The sequence below is a fragment of the Neopelma chrysocephalum genome, unplaced genomic scaffold (assembly GCF_003984885.1).
Source record: "Neopelma chrysocephalum unplaced genomic scaffold, ASM398488v2 Primary Assembly neopelma1_65, whole genome shotgun sequence".
Classification (NCBI taxonomy): domain Eukaryota; kingdom Metazoa; phylum Chordata; class Aves; order Passeriformes; family Pipridae; genus Neopelma; species Neopelma chrysocephalum.
Window position 1 is genome coordinate 3760291 of NW_020897722.1, and position 22472 is coordinate 3782762.

Sequence of the window (22472 nt, forward strand, 5' to 3'; positions counted from 1 at the left end):
CCCCCCCCCCCGGTTCTTTCCCCTCCCTCCCGCCCCGCGCTCGCGTTCTCTCCCCCCCCCTTTTTTTAATTTTTTTTTTTACTCCCTAATTTTTTTTTATCCTTTTTTTTTTTTTTTCCCCTTAAGCGCCGCCGAAGCCGCGCGCGCGGGGCCGGCCCGGGAAGCAGGCGGGGAGGGGGGGGGCGGTGTGTGTGTGAGTGAGTGTGGTGTGTGTGTCTGTGTGTGTGTGAGGGGAGGCGATGCCGCAGCTCGGCGGGGCCCCGCCGCTCCATGGCGCGGCCGCCACCGCGTCGCTGCCGCGCTACTGCCCCTGAGGAGCGGAGCGGAGGAGCGGAGGAGCCGGGCGGCGGGCAGGGCGGCGAGCCGGCACCCCCCGCGCCAGCCCCGCGCCGCCGCCATGCCCCGCGAACAGGCGGCCTGAGGTAGGACCCGTGCCCGGACCCGCCACCCCGACCCCGGGGCGGCGGCCCCGGCCCCGCTCCGACCCCCCCCCCCCCACGCCCGCCCCATCCCGCCTCTCTTTTTGCCCCTTTTTTTAGCCGTTTTCCCCATTATTTCATCACTTCCCAGCCGCGATCAGGCCGCTCCCGCAGCCCGGTGGGGTGAGGCTCGCCCCGCGCAGCCACGCAGGCAGGGCTGAGTTAGTTATAAAATTCACCCAAAAATAACTAAAAAAACCAACAAACAAACCCCAAAACCCAACCAAAACAAAGCTGCGAGGCTTTAGTCATAATTTCGCGTTTCTCCCCTCTTTCCTTCTTTCTTTTGTGGTTCTTTTTTGTTTTTTTAATCATCCCTCCCCCGCTCCGGAGCGCTCGCCCGGGAGCCGGGACGGGCGGCGGGGCCGGAGCGGCGGCTCCCGGGGCTCCGGCAGCGCTTTGGGGGGCACTTTCGGAGGAGAACCCCCACTTTATCCCCGGAGTGTTTATTATTTTTCGCTATCCCGGTGCAAAACGCGGCGGGCGAGTGGAGCCTTTCATCAGGCTGCAAGTACAAATATAGATAATTTTTTATATATATATGTTTTTTTTTTCGCTCTGCCAGGAAGCGATAATAATACGTGTGTTGTTTTCCTGAGTGAAAGCGGCGCTGGGAAAAGTGGAAAAAGAAAAAAGAAAAAAAATAAAGACAACAAACCCAGGCAGCGTTTTGGAGCCTTGGGAATGGGGGGGAAAAAGAAGCGAGAAACGGGGCTGCGGGAGCGATGCCGGCGCCGGAGCCCGCGGCGGGGGAAGACATAAAAAAGGGGGAAAAATGTAAAAAAAAAAAAAAAAAGAGGAAAAAGATGGAAAAAAAATAGGAAGAAAGAAAAGGAGGATCTGGGTGTTTATTTTTTGCTGTTCTGGGATTTTTGGGTTTGTTTCCCTGCGCGGTGCCGCGTCCCCGCCGATCGGTCCCGCCGGAGCCGGGCTGCGGGCGCTCCCCGGCCCGGCCGGGGCTGTGGCCGTGGCAAACGTAACTCTTCAAAAAAAAATTAAATTGGTAAAATATTATTTTTAAATACTTTTTTTTGTTTTTATCCTCGCGTTTTGCCACAAGTTTCCCTTAATTTTTGGATTTTTTTTTTCTCTCCGCTTCTGTCCCCTTCTCTACCCCACACCCCGGGAAGGTGAGGGTGGGGTTTGGGGGTGTGTGTGTGTATTTTTGGGGGTGGCTGTGAGCGGGGGGGGGTGTCGGGGCATGTCGTCTCAACGCATTCCCCCTTTTTTATCCCTTGCAGGCAGCGCCGAGACCGCCGCGCCGGGGCTGGCTCCCTGCACCGCGCCATGGGACGCTTGGACGCCTTATTTTTGAAAACCATCTGATTTTTTGGGGGGAGGAGGAGGAGGAGGGGGCTGGGGGGCGGGGGGGGTGGGGGGGGAAGGCGGTGGCGGGCACCGACAGTGATCCGGGAGACTCCGTGAAGCCGGCGAGTGGATGATGGATGGCCGAGATTTCGGGCCCCCCCGCTCGGTGCACGGCCCCCCTCCGCTGCTCTCCGGGCTGGCCATGGAGAGCCACCGCCTGGGAGCCACCGGCCGCCTGGCCCCCGCCGCCGGGCCCATGGCCGCCGGGCTCCCCACCGCCCTCCAGCCCGGGAAATTCCTCGCATCGGGCATCAGCCTCCACTCGCACCCGGGTAAGGCTCCGCGGAACCCCCGGTACCCCCCGCGCCTTCCCCTCGCTCCTCTCCGCGGCCGCGAGTCCGGGCTTCAAATCCCCTCTCCCCCCCTCCCCAAATATAATAATCGTAATAATAATCATGTATTTCTACGCTCGCAGCTTTTTGGCGTGTTTTCCCCCCACTTGCTTCGCGTGGTTTTGATTTAGAAGAAAAATAGGGGAATGCGGGAAAAATAGGAAAAAAAACAGGGAGATGGCGAAAAAAAATAAGGGAACGCAGGAAAAAATAAGGGGATGGGGAAAGAATCGCGGCTAGCCGATAAGAATCCCCTCTCGCAGCGCGCGGTTTTGTTGGCACTGAGGAAAATCCCCGCCGAGTCGGCTGCGGAATAAATCCGGGGAATAAATCCGATTTTCGGGAAAGCTGGGAGAGGCGCAGACCGGGGCGCGGAGGGACGGGACTACGCTGACCGACGCGGTGCTTCCCTGCCAGGCAGAGAAAACATCCCTGGGCTGGGAAAAAGGGGTAAAATGGGGCAGTTTTGGTGATTTCTTGCCCGGTGCAGCCCGGGTCCCGCTGCCTCTGGGCAGCGCTGCCGGCACCGCCGCTTTTGGTGTTTTTTTCCCTTTTTTTTGTTTTTTTTTTCTTTATTTTCTTCGTAATTTTCATTTGTTAATCTCGCAAGCAAAACTTCCATGCAGGGACTGTTCCCTCCTTATATTTGTTTTCTTCTTCTCAACGCGCTTCATCCTCTGCCAGTTCCACGGCTTCCTCTCCATTTAAAAGGGAAAAAAAATGAAAAAGAGCAGGCATTGAAATATACGCGCTTTATTTTTTTCCCCCAGTCAGCTTTTTATTTATTAGTTTGAATTACTTTTGTTTTTTAGAGGTTTCTTATTTTTATCGTTCTTTCCGAGCTCCCTTTCCCAGCGACTCGCGAGGTCCGGCACTGCCGGGAGGACGCTGCCCGCACCCTCCTGCCCGCATTCCTGCCCGCTGCTTTCCCTGGGAGGACACGAGGGATTTCTGACCGTTTGATTTCACTCTCTGGCTCTATTTTTAATTTTTTTTTTTTCCTTTTCTTTCTCCTGGGCGCGGAGAGGTGACTCGGAGTTTACTTTAGGCGTTGGGAGGGTGACAGGTTTTGCAATAATAAACCTGCTCTTTTCTCAGCCGCCCGGGATGAATGACTTTGAAATTTGCAAACCTGATTGCCAACATCTGCAGAGAAGGAAGCAGCCCGAATCGAGGGAAAAAGATTTATTAGTTTTAGACTAGGTGGCAGTGCCAATTTCCCAGGTGCTAAGAGGAGAGGTGTAAAGCGAATGGGCTATGAAGCCAAGCACATGGGCAAACACCTTTTTTACTTCCCTTTTGTCTTTTTTTTTCCTCCTGGTTTTTTTTTTTTTTTTGTTATTCCCTGGTTATTTTTTTCCCCCCTCTCCTCCACCTCCTGCTGAAGCACAATACGATCTCTGCAAAAATTTGTCTGGACAATCTCAAGCCAAACAGAGTGTGGGTTTCGGTATTTTTTTGATTATTCTTATTTTTTATGGGGTAATTTTCTTTTCTTTTTTTTTTCTCCTTTTTTTTTCCCTGTTTTATTTCTCTTTCCAAAGTTCCTTTTCTGAAATCCAGGCAGGCCATGAGGGAGGCACTGAGCTCTGCCCTCCCTGAGCCGACCAAGCTCCGTGAAGCTGTCTGGGAGCTTTCCCACTGCGCTGGGAGCGAGCCTCAGATTTGGATCCCCTCCCAGAGGGAATGGAGTTTGCGATACCTCCATTTTTTTTTTTTAAGCGTGTTCCTATTATTTTATTTTTTATTATTTTTGCTTTCTTTTCTCTGGATGTCTTTTGAACCCCCCCCCCTCCGTGGCGCCCGGTCTCCCAGTCCGCTCCCCGGCATGATCCTCGCAGAGCTCGCTCTGCACGATCGGCTTCGTCACGGCAATTCCCAGCCAGGCTAAACTCCATTAAAAAGATCCGTACAATTAACAGCCGAAACTCCCATTAAACCACAGCAGTGAGATAGGCAGGGGTATTTTTTTGTTGTTGTTGTTTTTTACGGCTTTAACAATATCGCCTGGAATGATGATTGCTTCCTGCTACCGAGGGGCCCTTTGTAGGTTTGCATTTGCAGTGCTGTTGGTGCGTGGATTTTTTTTGGTTTTGTTGTGGTTTTTTGGGGGGGTTTGTTTCGTTTTTAGGAGGGGTTTGGAAGGGTGGAAAGCAAAGGCTTGTGCAGGGGGTTAAGAAAAGTGGGCAGGAGGCGAAGCCTTTAAATAGAGCCAGTTCAAACCGATCCTTAAATACCGCCGGGCTGAAGAAAGAGACTCTTGAATCTGTCCCAGCGTCCTCCGAAAATAAATACGCCCCTGTAAAAATAGCACGATTGGCCATATTTGAGAATCCAGTTATCGCCGGCACTGACTCCTTGTTTTTCCCGTACCCTCTGCTCGTTCCAGCAGCTGGGCTCTGCCCCAGCGCCAAAGTACGGGCGCCTGGGCTGTGTCCAGTGACCCCTGGACCCTCTGCTCCTCTGGGGGCTTTCTGCTCCCTGGTAGTGTTTTGGACGCTGCTGTGCAGGCTGAGGGGACCGGGACAGAAGCCCCTTTGTTGGAAGCTCTTGGAGGGAGGAGTGAGCTGGAGGCTGAGGCGGGAGATGAGCCGGCCCTCGATGCCGGGCTGCCATTCCCTGTTCCCCCCCCCCCCGGTGCTCTCTGCCGCTCTCCGCCGTCGCCATCTCCCCATCTCCGAGGAGGGCAGGGGGGTTATGGGGGCTGGGGAGCAGCGGAGTGCTCCCGATGGGCCTTGTCGAGGGACAGGGGAGGAAGGGGACTGTTTGCAATGGAATTTCATGCCTGGAGCTTGCTGGGAAGACCTTGCATAAAAAAAGGCTGCAACCAATGGAGTGGGGCAGTGGAGTCTATTGAGCAGCTCAAAATATGAGGGTTTTGTTGTTTTGCTCTTTCCTACCCCACTGTATTCGGGTCCCAGTCTCAGCTCCATCCTGGTGGAGTGTGTTGTTCTTGGCAGCCTCTGTGTTTTGGGGGAGGTGGAAAAGGCTCCCCCAGACGCGATTGCAAAGGGCTGCTCTGGGAGCATGTCCCTGCCAGGCAGCAGCAGGGCTGTGTGTGAGCAAGGATCACCCACATCCAAAAAAAGACTCTCTGAGTTTAAGATAATAATCATAATAATTAATAAAAATGTGCTTTTTCTTGTGTGCTGAAGTATCCTTTCTTGGATGGGGGCTGCTGGAACAGATCTGTTTATATATAAAAGGATGCTCAGCCTCTTCCATTAAAATGTGCTTCAGGAACACTTTCCCGTGCCTGGGAAAAGGGACACACAGCAGTATGAGCAGAGCTGACTGTGTTAAATCCAGCTCCAGAGCAGTGGCTGGAAGGAAAGTGGTCAGACAGAGGGGAGAGATTTTGGTTTCCTTGCTTTCCTACTTCCACATTAGCATGTGCATTCAAATGCAGGGATTTAAGGCAGATTGGAGACTGTCGCTGCTTCCAGGCCTGTTGTGCCCAGGGAGAAGTTTTCCAGTCAGCTGGGCCAGGTAGGAGCATAGGAAAAGAAATAAAAATACCCTTCCCCCCAGGATAGCGCTGCTGTGCCAGCAAAATCCCGCTGTAGCCATCCTTATAATGGCAAAATGGTGCTTCTGCTGAGCCCGCAGATTTTGCAGGAGGCCTTGCTGTCGGCAGTGCCAGCGGAAGCACAATTCGCTCATCCGACTGCATCCATGCTAAAATTGCTTCGCTGATAGAGATACCGGGATAGCATGGATTCAGTGCCGGACTGATCTGTGCCCCGCTCCTTCCTGTAACTCGACTGGGGGGGACGGCGGCTCCCGGACCAGCAGCGGGATTTTGGCTGTGGTTCGGACGCGGCTCTTTTTGGTCACGTTTTGATGCTGCAAGGAAAATACCATCGGTGTTTAATGGCCCTTGAAATCGCGGTTCCCCCTCCCTGCCCGCCCTGGGGGTGGTGCGAGGGGCTGAGCACGGGGGGCTCCTTGGGGCAGTGGCTCACAGTGTAACACCGGGAGGAATGTGGACGGGCTGGAGACCTGCCTGTGGGGATGTTTCTCCTCCCTTGGGGCCCTGGTGAAATTAGATGCTTTTTGATACACGTTTTCAGGCAGAGCAGTGGCTGTGCTTGTCCCGGTGGGGCTCAGGGAGGTGATGCTGGCCTGGATGTTGTACTTGGTCCCGTCGCACTCTCCTCTTCACACCCGACGTCCCCAGGGGTGGAGGAAGCGCTCGGCCATGGAGTGATGTCCCTGCAGCTCCCTTGGGCTGGCAGCCAACTTGCAGGCTGTGAGGGAGGCAGGAGCAGTGTCTTCAGGCTGAGATGGTGGTGGAAAAGGGACTTGGTGCATTTTTGGGAGTCTCCCACCGTGCGCTCTGGTTTTTCTCTGATGTCCCAGTGATTTTCCTGAGGTCCTGGTGGTCGGGTGGGTTGTGGGGTGGCGTCTCCATACTTCGGGAGGGATGGGAAGGGCTGTCCCCCCTATCCTGCAACACTCCATTGAAGTTCCCATCCCAAGTGCTGGTAACTGGTGGTGGGGACGTTGGGCTTGGAACATGGACAAGAGCCCAAGGGCAAACGTGGTGACGTAAACTTACTTGGAGCAAGGTCCTGTGGGATCCTCTACTGTGTGAGGCTTTCTAATACCTTCCCTAGATGAATGAGTGGGAGCCTGTCCCTGCCTCTGGTACACAAGCCTGGTAAAGATGTGATTTATTAGCAGCCTTTCTCCTACCCTGAGTGAGCCTTGCCCCCCACCCAGCACTGAATCTCCTTGGTGGGGTTGGAAAACCACAGGTTCCGTCTCTGACTGATGTTGTGCCAGAGAAAATCTGATCCGGAGAATGAGCCGGTACTAGAAATCCTAGCTGGTGGTGGCATGGGGCACCGGGCAGGTCCCTGATGTTGGGGACAGGCTCCTGCTCTTTCCCAGCACAGCAGCTGTTGGAGAAATGGAAATCGCTGGGAATTAATCTCGCTGCAGACGTGGCTACCAGAGCAGGGCTTTCGTAAGGGAAATTTTAGATCTCCTTCCTAGGATAACCCAGGGTAAGGCTGAAATTAGTTTATAATTATCCAGTAAATAACCCCCCATCTTGTCATTTCACCATCTTCTGATGAATATGGAAATGAACATTGTTAAGGGGAATTAACGTCATTACGGCAGCTTTCCAGGTGAGCGCCTTGCGGTTCTGCCGCGGCTGCGACCGGCGGGCGGGTGTCGGATCACCTCCTGGAGCTGGGGTTAGCGCCGACGAGTCGGAACAAGGCCCCGTGTGTTTGCACCGTGTACTAAACTGGTCCAGTTAAAGCTTCGGGCGGGAGGTGGTGCAGGGAATCGGGGCCAGCCTGGCATGTGCTGACACGAAAGCTGCCGTGCCGGGATGAGGAGATGTTGGTCTGGGTTAGGTAACGCGATCCAGCATCGCCTGCTCGAGGTGCTGAGGACAAGGGAGTGCTTTGTTCGGCCTCGTTGCTGAAATGGAGAGCACGGTGCGCCCTGAATGACCTGAAAATGCAGGCAGGGTTTGGGACTGCGAAGAGCCGAGGGCAGCCCTGAGCTCCCTGCCGGTGGAGCAGGGATGAGGGAGCAGTGCTGTGTCCGACATTACAGGCCCTTGCTGACTTTTCCACCTGGGGATGCTGTTTAAAAAGCAAAGTTTGGGAGTGGAGCACTCCAGCATGGCTGCCTCACCCTGGCCACGAAGATTTGGTGGTTTCCTTCTCCCCGTGTTTCCTCCTAGCCCCGTGTTTCTGGCTGGCTTCGCTCCGGGACGGCACAGCTGGATGTCTGCAGGCATCGGGATGCACCCACCGACGCCCTCTCTCCCTGCTGTTGATTTTTCTTTGCTTATTGTTCGCTTCTCTGCAGCTCTTAAACACCGAGGGGACGGCACCACACAAACCCTTTAGCCCTGTCTGTGTCCATGCTGGCTGGGGGACGCAAGGCGGGAGCCCCCCGTATGGCAGTGCCGTGGTGGTGACAGTTGGGCTCCCTCCCCACACCGCCAGGATCAGCTGTTGGGTGCACAATATGCTCCCATTTCCCTCTCCAGCTGTTGTCGCTGACGGTTATGGGAAGCGAAAGGTAGTTGAGAGTTTGGTATCTCTAAATCAGGGAGGTGATGGGCAGAAAGGAGGGGCTGAGGGGGGACTCGGTGTGTATGAGGCTGGGTTTTGTTTAAATCCCGCCAGACTTGAAATAGTGGCTCAAGGATTGAAGTGACCTTGGGAATAAATTTTATTGCCAGCAGTGACCAAAGAGCCATTTTGAGGGAGTTGGATGCAGGCAGGCAAGCCAAACATGGTGGGCTCGGAGCAGTGTGCTATGTTCAGGAGAGAATATGCTTTCTTACAGGAATAACGTAGATTTTAAGGCACTCAGCCCTGTTTCTCTGGAGCTGTATCCCCGGCAACTTCTGCAAAGGTTGCTCCTGCTTCTGCCTCCATCCATCTTATCCTGCAGCATCCCTGACAGCAAACAACCCTTTTTACCTTTGGTGGTTAGATGTATTGCCCCTGATTCCCTTTCTGCCCCTATCCCATCTCAGCAGAATTCCCCGTGGCTTGAATATGCTTTTGGTCCATTTGCTTTAATTGCTTTTAATTAAAAAAATTAAAAATAATAATTGCAATGGCCAGCGTGGTGGGGAGGAGGGTTTTGGAGGGATTGGGCTCTGTGCTGCTTGCAGGCAGCGCCGGTCGCCGTGTGTGGATGAAGCAGCCCCTGTGTTATCGTGTGTCGTCCTGGTGTTTGTGTCCTGGTCTCCTGAGTGCGGGGACATCCTACATGCCATGTCACATGGAAGCCAAGTAGATAATACTCCAGTGAGTAAAGATCCGGGCAGGTGAGTTCCACCTTGCTGGGGTGCCGGTGGAAGCCCCGGCTCCACTCGGCCGGGCAGACACACCGTACCGGGCTCCTGGCATGTGCAGCCTGCCGGGGTTTCCCTTTGCAATCCCTGTGTTACAGCGGGGCTTTCTCCCTAATGAGATTAGTGACACAAAGCAGCAATTCTTCTGCTACTTTTAATGGATGTTCGGGTTTGTGTAGAATCGGAAATTCCTACTTTCATCAGATGAGCCCTCTCTGTGACTATTTTGTGGACAGATCTTCCTTTCCTCGGCTTCAGGGCTGACATTATTATTGGCACAAGCGTTCTAGGCTTTCCCCTCTCACCCCCCTCTGCTTCCCCTCCTTCCCAGCCCCAGCCATGGTGGATTTTATCTTCTGTCCTGCTTTGAATCTCGCCATCAGCCCAAGCTGCTTCCATCTTGTGGAGGACTCAAAAACCTGGTGGCCTTCCCTGGACACACTAAATGCAGCTGGGAGGAAGGAGAAGTGCAAAAGTCACTCTTGAATTGTCCTTGCAGGTGCTCCTTGGTCTCTGCAGTTGAGATCTGGAAGCATTTGCGTGTGCGTGTATGTACATATATAAGGCACCCATTTAGTGCCTCACCTGGCGGAGGGCTGGCCATCCCTGCCTGGTGACATCAGGGCCAGCTTGGCAATTTGTCAAGAGCCCAAGGGCTGCGCTTCAATTTGAATATGGATTTGCATAATTCATCAGGGATTAAACCACACCACCATAATATTTGCCTCTGCGTTTATCTCCTGTTATCGGCAGAGGGGAGGTGTGGGGTCCTGGGCGTTTGCTGGCCACAGACACCCCTTTGCTTCATGGTCTGGCACTTTTTTGGTGCAGAAGAGCTGACATAGACTGATGTTCAGGAGGATGTGGGAAGGACAGGAGCCTCTGGAAGGAAAAAGGGCCGAATGTGGGGTCAAGAGGAGAGGCTGGGCAGAGGCTGAGCTTTTGAGCCTGGTTTTCTAAGGGAAAGAGGCTTATGGGGTTGTGATCTGTGAGTGGATCCCTTTCTTCCACCCGTAGATGCCTGCAGCCTGTTGTTGAATTTCTTTTGGGGTGGTTTTGGTCCTTGCAGGAGGTCAGCACTGGGCTCTGGGAGAGGGATGTGTTCACTCTCATGGCACACAGAGCACTACATGCAGGTACATCCGGCTTCACCTTGCACTTACCATGTCCTGGCCGTGCTGTATCCAAGTGGGAATCATGAAGCTGGAGCTGATGAACACGTTTGGGTCATTGGCAATGTCCTTGCTCCAGCCCTGGGGTGTTTCTGGGAGCCAGTCCCCTCTCTCTGCCAGGACCCCTGTGTTGTGCAGTGGTTGCAGTGCCAATGCTGAGCCCACACGTGTTGGTGATGGGGTGTTCAGGTCCAAATGGGGGGCTATGCCTCAGTTTCCCCTTGCAGTGCCACCCCCCTTTGCAAGGCGCTCCAAGAGGTGCTGAGCCACGGCAGCTGCTTTGCAAACAAGAGGGTTTATAATAAGCAGCGACGGAGGCTGCGTCTCCCAGGGCTTTGAGTCATCCTGGCTTGTGCTGACTGCGCCTGGCAGGGGCCTGGGAGGCAAAACAAACCCACATCCAGCTGCCACCTCCCTGCCAGATGTTAATGGTGGGGTGACTGTTTGGGTTTCAGTGGTGGACCTACCAGGGAAGCAGATGGAGCTGCTGTAGGAAGATGCAGCCTCTCTGGTGGCTGTGGTGAAACCCTGGAGAAACCGGTGGCTTGGAGACTTGCAGTTGGGCCACCTGATTTCTGGAGGAAGGGGCGAGATGAGCAGCCCTGGTCTGGAGTTGTGTGGGTTTGCAGAACTGGGGGTGCTGAGGTTCCTTCCAGCACTCCCGGGCTTGGGCATGGTGTGGACTGTTCTGGCCGTGACCCCTCACCGTGCTGGGCAGGAGGACAGGCAGGGAGGAACCCAGGGGTGATCCCACTCACCACCCCACGCAGAGGGAAGGCAGGCAGGGCAGTGGATGTCCCTGGCCAGCAATGGGAAGCCGAGGGGAGGAGCAGGCAGGTGGCATTTACCTTTCAGTGGGCGCCTGGCGTGTGTTGGCAGGGCTGGTGCTGCCCATCACACAGCGGTGTTTAATTTCTCAATGGGAGGGCAGGGAGATGATGCTGCACAGTCCCATTTAACCTGCTGGTGACCTGATCTGAAGTCATTGTGGCTGAAAATAGACCGTGTTCCCTCCAGGGCACGGCTAATGGTGCTGGGAAAGCTGGGATCTCTCTTTGAAGGCTGATTTAATTGCTGCTGGCAGGCACTCGGGGCAGGTGATGTGGGGACCAGCACCCGGTGCCATCCCACAGTAACCTCCCCCCACCGAGTGCTTGTAGCTCTCCCGGCTCTGGCAGCGAAGGGTAATGAGCTGTTTTCTAAAGAAGGCACGGGATGGTGTGTGGGTGGTGCTGGGTTAAATGTGCGGGCAGGGCTCAGGGAATGGGGGCTCACTTGTTTGCATTGTCTACTGCACTGAGTTTGGGTGATTTAAAAAAATAATACAATTTTAAAAAATCGAATGAGCTAAATTTCTGTGCTTAGGAAGGAGAGGGAGCACCTGTACTGAAAGTGTGCTAGGAGCAGAGTCAGTGGTAGGACCCCTGTGCTGGCCACCAGTGTGTTCACCGAGATGAAGGATGGACCAGAGCAAACGCATTTTGCTGCTGTCCTAGAAAATCAGGAGAGGAAGGCGAGACTGCAATCTAGCAGCCAGGTTCTGGGTTCCTGGGCATTCTGCTAATCAGTTTGAGAGTTTAAATTATTATTTTTTCAATTTCCATATATTCCATTTTAGTAAATGTGGAGCTGAAGAACCCACTGAGTTACTCCTTGCTGTTTGAGGAGAGCTGTGTGGTTGTGCAGTGAGAGCCTGGAGGTTTCAGTGGACCCCCGTTGGCGTGTCAGGTTTAATTATGCCAGTGGAAAAGGAGAGACATCTGACGTGGTGGATTTCAGGCTGGGGGCACGTGGGAGAAGCTTCTGCTGTAGTAGCAGGCAGTGACCCAGGAGCGTTGGCACTGGTTTGAGCATCAGGATTAATGTGGGACTGGATCGGTGCTTCCCAGATTCCATGTTTCAGGCTGTGTGGCCTGGATGTGCATCATGTCAAGAGTCCCAGTGGGATGGTTTCCATCCTGGTCCCTCCAGTGGGAGGAAAAGCCACCTCTGCTGGATGGAATCCTGTCCCCACCTGGGTGGCTTCTCACTGTCCTCGTGGAGATGGTGTCAACGGGGAGCTGGTGGGAGATCTTACGGGTGTCTTTCTCCAATATAGGCTGGTATATACCTGTCTCCAGTATGTGCTTGTATATACCTTGGATTGCCTTTGACTTGTGGCGTGGTGGAAACTGAGTCTGCAGGACGCCGGGGGCAGAGCGGAGGCGCGAGCACCAGTCCCTTGAGCCCTTCCAGCCACTTCTTCCCATTTTCTCCTCCTCCACCATCTCCAGGCTGTTGGGGCTGTTCCAGCTCCCGGGTGAGGAGGAGGTGAGCGGCAGGGCTCACTCAGCCTGATGATATTTATTTCCATGGAGGCAGGGAACCGCTGCCCCCCCCCTTGCCCTGTGGTCACACCCTGCCCATCGGTGTGCCCTGACTGCAGAGGAGGGGCTGGTGATTCACTGCAAAAGTAACACGGCAGGAAAATCATGGCACGGCATCGGCACGGGGCAGTGGCTGCGGGAGGGCCGGTCGGAAACCCAGCGGGAGCGCGCGGTGTTCCTGTGCTGACGCAGCTGCGAGCCATAGTAAATATTGAGCAAGAGCCACTTAAAAATAAAGCAGCCTGGACACAAGATTCCCACGCGGAATAAAATAAAATTAAAAGAAACAATAGAGAGCCGCTCTGAGCTGGAGGGAGTACTCGCCTTGGCTTTTAAGGTAGTGATTTTTGCAGCTGAAGGGAAAAGCGGCGCGGTGGTGTTCGAGCCGGCAAAGGCCGGGAGCATGGACCCCCCGCCGGAGGATGCTGTCTCCGAGCTCGCCAGGGCCCTTAGAAGATTAAATGGGGAGTTAAATTGCCCTGGCTGTTCTGGATCCCGGGGATGGGATTGAAGGCTTTCAGGGGATGCAGAGAATTGAGGCCGTAAATTAAGGCTTTGAAGCAACTGCCAGTCCCATGACATGGGGTGTTAATATGGCTGGGTCGGGTTTTGGGGCGGGGAGTGGTGGGTTGTGGCAGCAGTTTGGGGCTGCAGGGACAGGGTTGGGGACCGGCCGCCGCTGCAGTCCAGGCACATCTGATCTGGGGGCTTTGGTTTCAGCCCAGCTTGTTCAGGGGCTCGTATCGCTGGTGTCTCGTGTGTGGCACAGAGTCAAGGCGGCTCCGGTGCCTCGGGTGTCACTAGAGCTGCCCTGGCAGGCAGGGGAGGAGGCGGCAAAGATTTACACTGTCAGCACTCTGGGCTTGCAGCTGTTTGTAGCCATAAATGTGTGCATGAGGAATAGCTGCCCCCTGCGTGGGGCAGAGATGGGGAAGTGTGTGCTGGAGGGGGAGCCCTGAGAGAGTCTTCCCTGGGAAACTGCTGTTTCTGCAGGGAGAGGATCGGGCTCACTGATGACAGTGAGCATTGGCAGCTGGTGCTGGTATGATGTCCGTCCTGCTGCTGGTGGGAGGGATACTTACTGTGCTTGGACTTCTCCCCCTTCCCCTCCCTCCCTGGCGGGACTCATGAGGACATAAGCGTTTATCCAGCTGTTTGTGGTGTGGACTGTTGTCCCAGTTGGCTGCCTGTGAGACACTGTGAGCTGGACTGGGGAAGAGGTGACTGTGCTCCCGGCCAAGGGCGGCTGCAGCTCCTGCTCTGCGCTGAGCCCAGAAGCCAGCTGAGACCCTGAATGCAGCGGGGCTGCAAATCTCCCTTGAGTGCCCACAGTGGAAAACACCCCAAGGAAATAAACCTAAAGCCTCACTGCTGTGTTTCCCAGCCCTGCTGGACTTGGATTGAAGGGTCCAAGGGGCCAAGCTTTTCAACTCAGACCCCTCTGCGGCCACAGCCCGACGCAGAGCACTGTGTGGTGCCAGCCTGATTCCTGGCAGTGTGTCCATCCATCATGGCCTGGGGAGGATGGAGTGAGATGCCTGCGGTTGGAAATATTTCATAAGTGGCAGAAACGTGTAACGGGCAGATGGGGCCGATGGGGGAGAGTTACTTCACTTCTCCCGGGGTGCTGGAGGCCACTGGTCTTCCGGGTGACAGGGCTGTGGCTTCTCAGGCAAGGATGGCTCATGGCCAGGGCTCAGCTTCAGGGTGTGCTTTGCAGCCAGCATCACACGTGGCCACCTGCTTGCCTCTGAAGGCCAGCAGGGCTGTGTTGGACCTGATTAAAGGTCTTTTCCAACTTAAATGCTTTTATGATTCTGTAACAGCAGAGACTGGAAACCCGTCCCAGAGCATGAGCAGAGGCTTTGTGGATGCTGCTTCTCCCTGGTGCATTGGTGCTTCTGGCTGGTTTGGAAAACAAGGAGCCTGACCGGGAATGTGAATTCCCCATTGAGTGGTGTCACCATGTTGCTCCCACTTACTGTCCTTGACCCTTCACAGGTGTTCAAGTGAGCTGTACCTCTACACCAGGTTGGCAGCCAGTGTGGAGGGCAGCATGGGGATGCCATGAAGGTGCCAGCTGATCACCTGCATGTGTAATGAGATGGAGCAGTTTTCCCAGCACTGGCACACACCCACGTCACATCAGACATGTAGCCTGGCTCACTGGCTGCAGCTGTGTATGCAGGGGAGGTGTGTTCAGCTCCAGCGTGTCACCTCCAGCATGTCCCCCTCCTGCCTGGCTCTTTCAAAACACAGACTTGACCGACTTGTCCAGCTGGGACTGAATTTCAGGCCTGGGGTCTGGGGTGACCAAGTTGGAGAGAGTCCACAGGTTTAGAACCTCTGCCAGGGGATGCTTTCTGTTGGCTCCCTCCTCATGGGGAACTTTGGCAAACCCCAAGCGGGCTGAGCACGTGGGGCCTGTTTCCCTCCCACTTCCCCCAGCACAACCTCCGGCCTCCAGACGTTTGGTGTGTGGTTTGTGCGGTTGCTGGTATCTCATCTCCTCATCGGTCACATCCCCTCCTGGTGGTGAGTCCCCCGGCTGTACCTCTTCCCCCCAAACTCGTGCCGTTTTGGAGAACTGGGGAAAGATGAAGAAGATGTTTTCAACTGGGCTGACACATCTGCACCCGCCAAGTTCCTTTAATAACAGCCCTTCATGATTTATGTCTCGGTTGTGCAAAACAGGGATGTTTTGTCACCTTGGAGCTGGGAAGGAGGAGGACAGGTGTGCCAATCCTCTGTACCTGCTGCAGCATCACAGGGGTTGCATTTTGGCTGCTGGCTGTCACCTGGCTGCAGGATTAAGGTGGCTTGAGGGACGACCTCTGTGCTTAAATCCTTTTACCCTCAGAGCTGGCCTGCTTTGGGTCTTGTGTGCCCATGCTGGCATAAGTGTTGATGGTGCCTTCCCCAGGCGGTCAGAGGCCGTGCTGATGGGCACACGCACGCGTTTGGCGTGGTGTAACTTGGCAGGAAAGGGGGGCAAAACCAGTCTGGGGCTGGCAGTGCTGCCAACTCGCACCTCCCTGCCTTGCACCGTGGTGCCAGCCCGCCTCTGGGCAAGCAGTTGGCTGGAGGAGCGTGGCTCAGCCTGCCGAGACCTGTCGGCGTGTCCCTGGGCAAAACAGATCTTGCGCTGGTTCAGCAAACACTCTGGCCCCGGGCGGATGGAGATGGTTGTGGTTTCCCCTTTTCCCCTCCCTTTCTCCTGGCAGAAGCCCATGGTTGGGGTGAGCTGTGAGTTGCTCACTGCGGTAGAGTTTCTCCCCTTGGCATCGCTTTCTGGCACGGAGATCCAAGGAGGGAGTGACTTGCCCGCGGCCGCCTCCTGCGAGTGCAGCTCCTCGGCGCATGGAGGAGCAGCTTCTCCTCCAGGTCCTGCCCAGGGGAGCGGGGCAGCAGGTTTCAGGCTGTGTGTGAGTCTTAACGCCAGCCCGTCAGCACAGCTGCTGGAGGGCTGTAAGGAGGAAGGGATGCTCTGGCAGTGCCTCGGGGTTGGATTTGCATTGGGTTCATCCCCAGGAAGACTGTAGCTTGGATCCCTGCTCCAGCTCTGGTTCCTGGCAGGGAACAAGCCAGGTAAATACAACCTGGACAGCTTCTCTGGGCACTTAGCAAGGGAAAACAGCGTCACTGGTAGACTTGAGGCTGAGGTTCAGGTAGTGTTCTGGTTTTGCTGCTGGCCAGCTTGGTGATGCAGGCAAGTCATTGCACCTGCCTGCGCCTCAGTTTCTCCACCTGCAAAGCTTTGGGATGTGCTTTGAGCTCCTGTGCTGGGCTTATGCGTCTCCAAGAAGCAGCGCTGCTGCCGTGGACTTGTGGGAGTCCCTGGGAAGGGCTGCCTGATGGGAGGTGGTTTTGGGGCTGGGCTGGTGGCATCAACTCAGTTCTACAGCTGTTTCCCCAGCTGTCACGGTGACACTGCCCTGCAGGGTCTCCAGCATGTCCATCTGAACCTGTCCCCATCTTGGACACTTCCCATTCCTCCTCCTGCTCCTGCAGCTCCGTGCTGAGACTGGGTCACTGTAGTGGGATGTGATAATGCTGATTGTGGAGGAAACCCCAGAACATTTGGGGCTGGGACTGACCCTGTGTTATTACTGGGCAGAATAAGATGGGATAAGCAGGGGGTTGCCCCAGTAAGACCACAGATGTAACTGGTACCAAAATGCCTCTTTAGGTACCAGTAGCTTAAGCCATGTGCAGGTGTCCTGGTGCTGGATGGCAGGGCTGGATTGTGTCCCCTCCCTGGAGCTCTGCAGGTGGCTCCATGTTCTTGCACGATGTGCAAGTGGGGACATGCCATGGGCATCTGTGCTCAGTGGTATCTGCAGCATGGGATGTGTCTCGCTGTGATCTCCATGCTGGTGTTCCCGCCTGTTGGAGCAGCTGCAGCTGGGACCGAGGTCTGGCTGGGAGAAGGGGCTCCTGTGGGGACGTCTGCGGCTGGGGCCGCAGGGCTCGTGTGGCATGGGGTGCTCCAGGGGGTTTGCCATGCTGCAACCATGTGCTCTGCCAGATGGGACTCGCGTTCCCTGGGAAATGTGTCGCTCCTGCTCCAGATGCTGGCTCACTGCCAGCCCAGCTGTGCCGGAGCCGTGCGGCGACGGTGGCACGGACGAGGCAAACACGCTGTGGAGCGGCGCTGCTCACAGCTAAGCCAGGCTGAACACTTCTGGGTTCTACCCAGCTCTCTCCAGCTCCGGGAGTAAGAAAAGGTGTTTGGAACTGCTTCACTGTGCAGGTTTTGGGGTTACCATGCAGTGGTGCGGACATGCGTGCACACACTGTTACAGCACCGTGCGCAAGATTAAATAGCAAGATTTTCCTGCTGGGAACGGGCTCAGGGTTGAACTTCGTGGGCACAGTGGCTCCCCTGGTCCTGCCCCTGGAGGGTTGGCGTGTGCGGGTGGTGCCGCTGGGATCTGTTGGGCGATGGATCTGGGCCAGGAGCTGTGCGGAGCACCGCGTCGGTGAAGCACATATGCCGGGATGCAAATATGTACGCGAAAGAGATCCTGGCTGTCTAAATAATGTGAAATATTGACTAGCTCTCGCAGATGGTGCTCCACGTGCAGCTTCGGGGACTGAACTTCTATGTCTCCCCTTGGGTTTTGGTGTGATGTTGTTTTGATCCGGTCGGATGTTGGACTCCTGACAAAAGTTGTTGCCTTGTTGCTTTCAGTGGGATCGTTGAATTTTGGGGAAGTTGGTTGCTAATGACGGCTGAGGGGAAGGGAGGAGGGTGGCAGAGGGCTCCTTCAGACTCTCTTGATGGCTTTTACTCAGTTTTTAAATGATGGCACTGACTGGGATGCTGGTTCTGGCAGGGGTTAGAGTTTGTAGTGTTGCACGGGTGTCGTTTGGTGGCAGTGTTGGAGAGGAATTGCTGCCTGTAGCCAAGAGCATGTGTTATTACCACTATTATGGTGATTGTATTCACTGAGGAAGGCGCTGATGATGGTGATTTGCATGAGGATGTTGCTGGGGGGCCGAGTATCGAGGACATCATCCAGACTGCTGGCAGCAGGGCCTTGGGGACATGCTGCTTTCATATCAGCTCATAGATGGGTGTCATGTTTTGAGCTCTTTTTTGCCTTCCTCTGGGATAAGATGCTGGGTTTGGATGCAAGAAACAGTGCTTTGTGTGAGCTGCTCTGAAGGATGCTCTCGTGTTTTCCCAAAGCCCATACCCAGTCATGGCCACCTGCAGCTGGGATGGGCTGCGCTGGCAAATCTGTGTTGGCAAGAGGGTCTTATCACTGCTCTGGAAGTACGTTGGGGAGTGTCCTCACCCACAGGTTGCTGTGCTTGTGATAAAACACCTTATCAGCCAGGTGGTTTGGTTGTTTAGTTCCAGGTTAAGGCTCTGCTTGGGTAGCAGCATGCTCCATTTGCTGCAAGGTTGGAGCCCTGCAGAGGTGCCTGGGGTGAGCTGGGGGACCAGCAGTGGGGGATCAGTACCCAAAGGGGGGGTCTCTGAGCAGTGCTCCTCGCGGTGGGCTGTGTGTGGTGTGTGTTGTTGCCGTGTGCGTCCCCTCCGCCGGCGCTCCTGGCGCGCGAGGGACCGACAGCCACAACAGTCTGTGCTCCTGCGGGGCTCGTTCCAAGGCAGTGTGCCGCTTGGGATGAAACATGTTTCCCTCTTCTGTTTCCCATTTTCTGCAGGCTTTTCCCATCTGCCTAACGGTCTCTACCCATCGTACATTCCCCTGAGCCACCTCGAACCTCCCAGTGCCGGCAGTCCGCTCCTGGCCCAACTGGGACAGCACAGCCTCTTCGAGTCACAGAAAGGTGAGTCTGGGACCCCGTGTGCCCTTTCTGGCCCTCCTGGTCACTCCTGGGTGCTCACCCTGTCCTTTGGGCTTGTTTGGCTGCTGGAGCTGCGGGGTGCTGGGGTGTTGGGGGTGAAGAGCAGGAACCCCTTGGACTGATCATCCAGGGATGTTCCCTGGTGTTAGCAGTACCAAGGTTTTGGATGTAGCTGAGCTGTAGGGAAGCTGACCAGATCCCTCCTTGAAGTCCCAGTGTGCATCAGGACAGGACTGTCCTGCATCCCACATGGAGAAACCTGCTTGGTCTCCTCTGCCCTGGGCCTTCCTGTCTGAGGCATCCTTGAAACCTGTTCCTTCCCCATTTGCTACCTCTTGCCTGTCTCAAAAACCAATTTTGGTTGTTTTTGCTCTGCAGATGGGTTCTACCTGTCCGGCCATGCAGGCCAGTCTGCTTTGCACCCTCAGCCTCCCCTCTCAAGGACTGTGGGCAGCCACACGTCGAGCACTTTGCTCCGGGAAAAGGACCTTGGGCAGCTGCACAAGAGCTCGAAGGAAGGCCTGAAAGACCCCGGTGGGAAGGAGCGGGCATGCCGGAGCGATCTGTCCCTGCCCTTTGCCAAGAAGGAGAGCAAGCCGAAGGAGGAGCCCCGGCCCCGCAGTGTGGTTGACCTCACACAGGACACCAAGCCTGACAGCGACCGGAAAGTGAGTGTGGTGGAGAAGGCGATGAAGGTCGGCGAGCGTCTCTCGCCGTTCCTGGCCGAGCACATGCCAAATCGGGGCACAGGCAGTGGGGAACCCAAGTCCAAGAACCCGCTGCAGAGCTCTTCCCTCAGCAACTGCAACAGTGGCGGGGACCCCGTGCTGAAGGTCCTGGGCGCCGAGCAGGACCGCTGTGCCAAGGATCCCGCTCGGCACGACGAGAACATGAGGCCTTCTGCGCACGCCCACGCTGAGCGGCTGAAGCGAGGGGAGCCCCTCCTGCCCTCTGTGGGCGCTTTGCACGTCTCCTGTAGCTGCCCATCCCCGCACCCCTCGCAGACGGGGAAGATGACGCCGGCCACAACATTCCCTCCGCAGCCCGTCCATTCCAGCATGTACACCATCTTCCCGCCGGCCAAGGAGCTGGGGAGGGAGCACAAAGTCATCGCCCCCACCTTCGTGCCTTCGGTCGAAGCCTACGACGAGAGGAGCGGGCCCATCCAAATCGCCTCGCAGGCCCGAGACAACAAGGTGAAGGACAAAGACCTTGGCAAGGTGGGGGTGCTGCAGTCGCCCACAGAGCGGTGCCTTGCGGATACCTCCCGCACGCTCTTGTCCCAGGACTTTTCTTGTCACAGTGATGCCAAAAGGATGGAGGTTCTGAGAGAGAAGGGCTCGGTGATCAGGACGACCTCCATGGCACTGAAGAGACAGGTCACTTCAGAGCCCTTCCTCAACCGACCGGGGCTGGGCTCTCCGGAGAGCAGGGAGTTCCTGGCCTCCAAGGACTTGCTGAAGCCGAGTCCGGAGGCAGAGCATCGCCCTTGCGAGCGGGAACGCTTCCAGCGATCCAGCTCCAAAGAAGCAGCAAAGGTCTATGGCACTTTGGACTCCTCCCGGCAGCACCTGGACCACGGTCAGCTGAAACCACCGGAGCAGAAGTGGAAGCCCTTCGAGATGGGCAACTTTGCCACCACGCAGATGGCGGTGTTGGCTGCTCAGCACAACCACGTCACCCGGGTGGAGGAGGAAGCTAAGAAGGTCTACCTTGACCCCAGTGGCTTGCCACGGAGCTCAGTGGTGGGCTCACGGGGTGCTGCTGATGTCCTGCACCCCACCTCGCACGGCGAAGGGTCAGCCATGCAGAGCCTCATCAAGTACAGCGGCAGCTTTGCCAAGGAGACCGCGTCCCGACAGAGCTGCGGCAAGAAGAGCCCCTTCGGCGGTTTGGGCAACGTGAAGTTGGACTCTGCGCAGCTGGGAGCCTCCAAGGTGCAGCAGCTGCTGCTGCAGCAACCAGCAAAGCAGCTAAAACGGGACCCCGAGAGACCCGAGAGTGCCAAATCCTTTGGCCGTGAGAGCATCGGCTCCCAGGGTGAGGTGGAGGTGAGGCACTTGCCCGTGGGCATCGCCGTGGCTGTGGCCCGGCAGAAGGACAACAGCAGCAGCAGCAGCAGCAAACTGGGGCCCAGCTTGGCAGACCGGGATCGCTCGCTGTCTCTCAGCAGCATCAAAGGTAGGTTCCCTACATGTGTCTTAGGGCTTCCCTGCAGGATCTGTTCCCCGGGAGGAGCAGCCACCCAGTGCGGACTGTGTGCCATGAGCTGAGTTTGGCGTCCTCAGCTCCCTTTGCCTCCCTTCACAGCCAAGGGCATGTTGTAAACCACAGTGGGAAGCAAGAGGTAGTCTTGCTTCCCTGTGCAAGAGGTAGTCAGTCCTCTGTTCCGGCTTCCATCCCCACTGTCCACCTCTGAGGACACCCCCTCTCCATGTGCTTAATCCATTAGCAAAGGGAGTGACAGAGAAACCCCTCAAACCACCTTTGTGCTGGTGTTTTAATCTCACGGTTTTGATTTAAGCCACGGTCCCAGCAGGAGGGGGATGGCACTGGAAAGATTTTGGTGCTTGTGTAGTGAGATAATGCCTGGGGGCTGCCTGGCACGGGGCTCTGGTGTGCCAAGGAGCGATGCCAAAGCAAGCGGCAGGCGAGCGATGGTCGCCTTTCCATTTTCAGCCCTTGCCTTCCCCATTTCTGTGCCTTTGCCCCCCTCTCTTGAACCTCAGTGGTGAGAAGCAGTTTCTCTCAGCCAACAGCCCCTCTCCCCATTCCCATCGCCTCCCGATGCCCTCCCCACGGCCAGGCGGGAGCCGACCGAGGACCTCGTGGGCAGCACAGGGAGCTGTTTGTTCAGCCGTTCAATCGTCCCAGACGCTCCCAGCTTGCGTTAAATGTAATTTACTGAGCTGAACTAAAAGGCTGCAAACAAGGGTTGAATTCTGGCAGGCCTCTGGGCTCGTTGCTAAGTGATGCAGTTGGCTTTCAGACAGAAAACAAGACTGCTTTTCTCCTCCTCTCGCCCCCCAAATGCTGCCCCCCCTTTGTGTGCCAGGAGATATTCGTCTAATAACATTAGCTTGCTTGCGCTGAGTGGACGGTGCTTGAATGTTTAGACCTTTTAAGAAGGAGAAAGCAGGCTTTAGTTGGCTAATCTGTAGTATTTGGCAAGTAAAATGCAAGTATTTAGTACCGGGCATTGGTTGTCAAGGGAACGGACCTAAGCCTTTCCTCCATGCATAACTGATTGAATTTCTCTATGCGGTCCGTGCGTCATGTTCATATATATAGACAGAATGATCATTCACTGTCCGGACAATCATCGGTCTGTCCAGAAAAGGGACTGTCCTGTTGGCAGGATGGAGGCTGGGCGGGAATTAGAGGAATAAGAGTGTGTGTGTGTGTGTGTGTTTGGATGGGAGATGAAAAAAAATGATAAACCCGTCTAGAAATAACGGAGTGCGAGGAATGTAGGTGGGAGAGGGAGGAGCGATGGTAAAATAACAAAATAATGTGTTTCTATTGAAAGTCTGGGGGTGGGGGTCAATTCACATTGTGGCAAGGAGAGAGGCTGTGAGCTCTCCAAGGGCTTGCTC

At 55.6% G+C, this 22472-nt stretch overlaps 1 protein-coding gene and 1 long non-coding RNA gene across 6 annotated transcripts in view; one reads left to right on the forward strand and one right to left on the reverse strand.

The window, feature by feature from the left end:
- The first annotated feature begins 274 nt into the window (after positions 1 to 274).
- TNRC18 (trinucleotide repeat containing 18) overlaps positions 275 to 22472 on the forward strand; it is a 56882-nt gene continuing 34684 nt past the window's right edge. For all 5 annotated transcript variants that reach the window (XM_027683444.1, XM_027683448.1, XM_027683446.1 and 2 more), the window contains exons 1-4: positions 275 to 422; positions 1721 to 2119; positions 18733 to 18858; positions 19255 to 21057. In XM_027683444.1, coding sequence (XP_027539245.1) covers positions 1918 to 2119; positions 18733 to 18858; positions 19255 to 21057 — 2131 coding nt within the window. In that variant the 5' untranslated portion in view covers positions 275 to 422; positions 1721 to 1917. The remainder of the gene's footprint in view (positions 423 to 1720; positions 2120 to 18732; positions 18859 to 19254; positions 21058 to 22472) is intronic.
- Positions 11890 to 18760, reverse strand: LOC113967675. Its single transcript, XR_003534266.1, has 2 exons — positions 16009 to 18760; positions 11890 to 15974 (listed from the first exon to the last, which is right to left on the reverse strand). It is a non-coding gene; the product is annotated as an uncharacterized LOC113967675 (long non-coding RNA).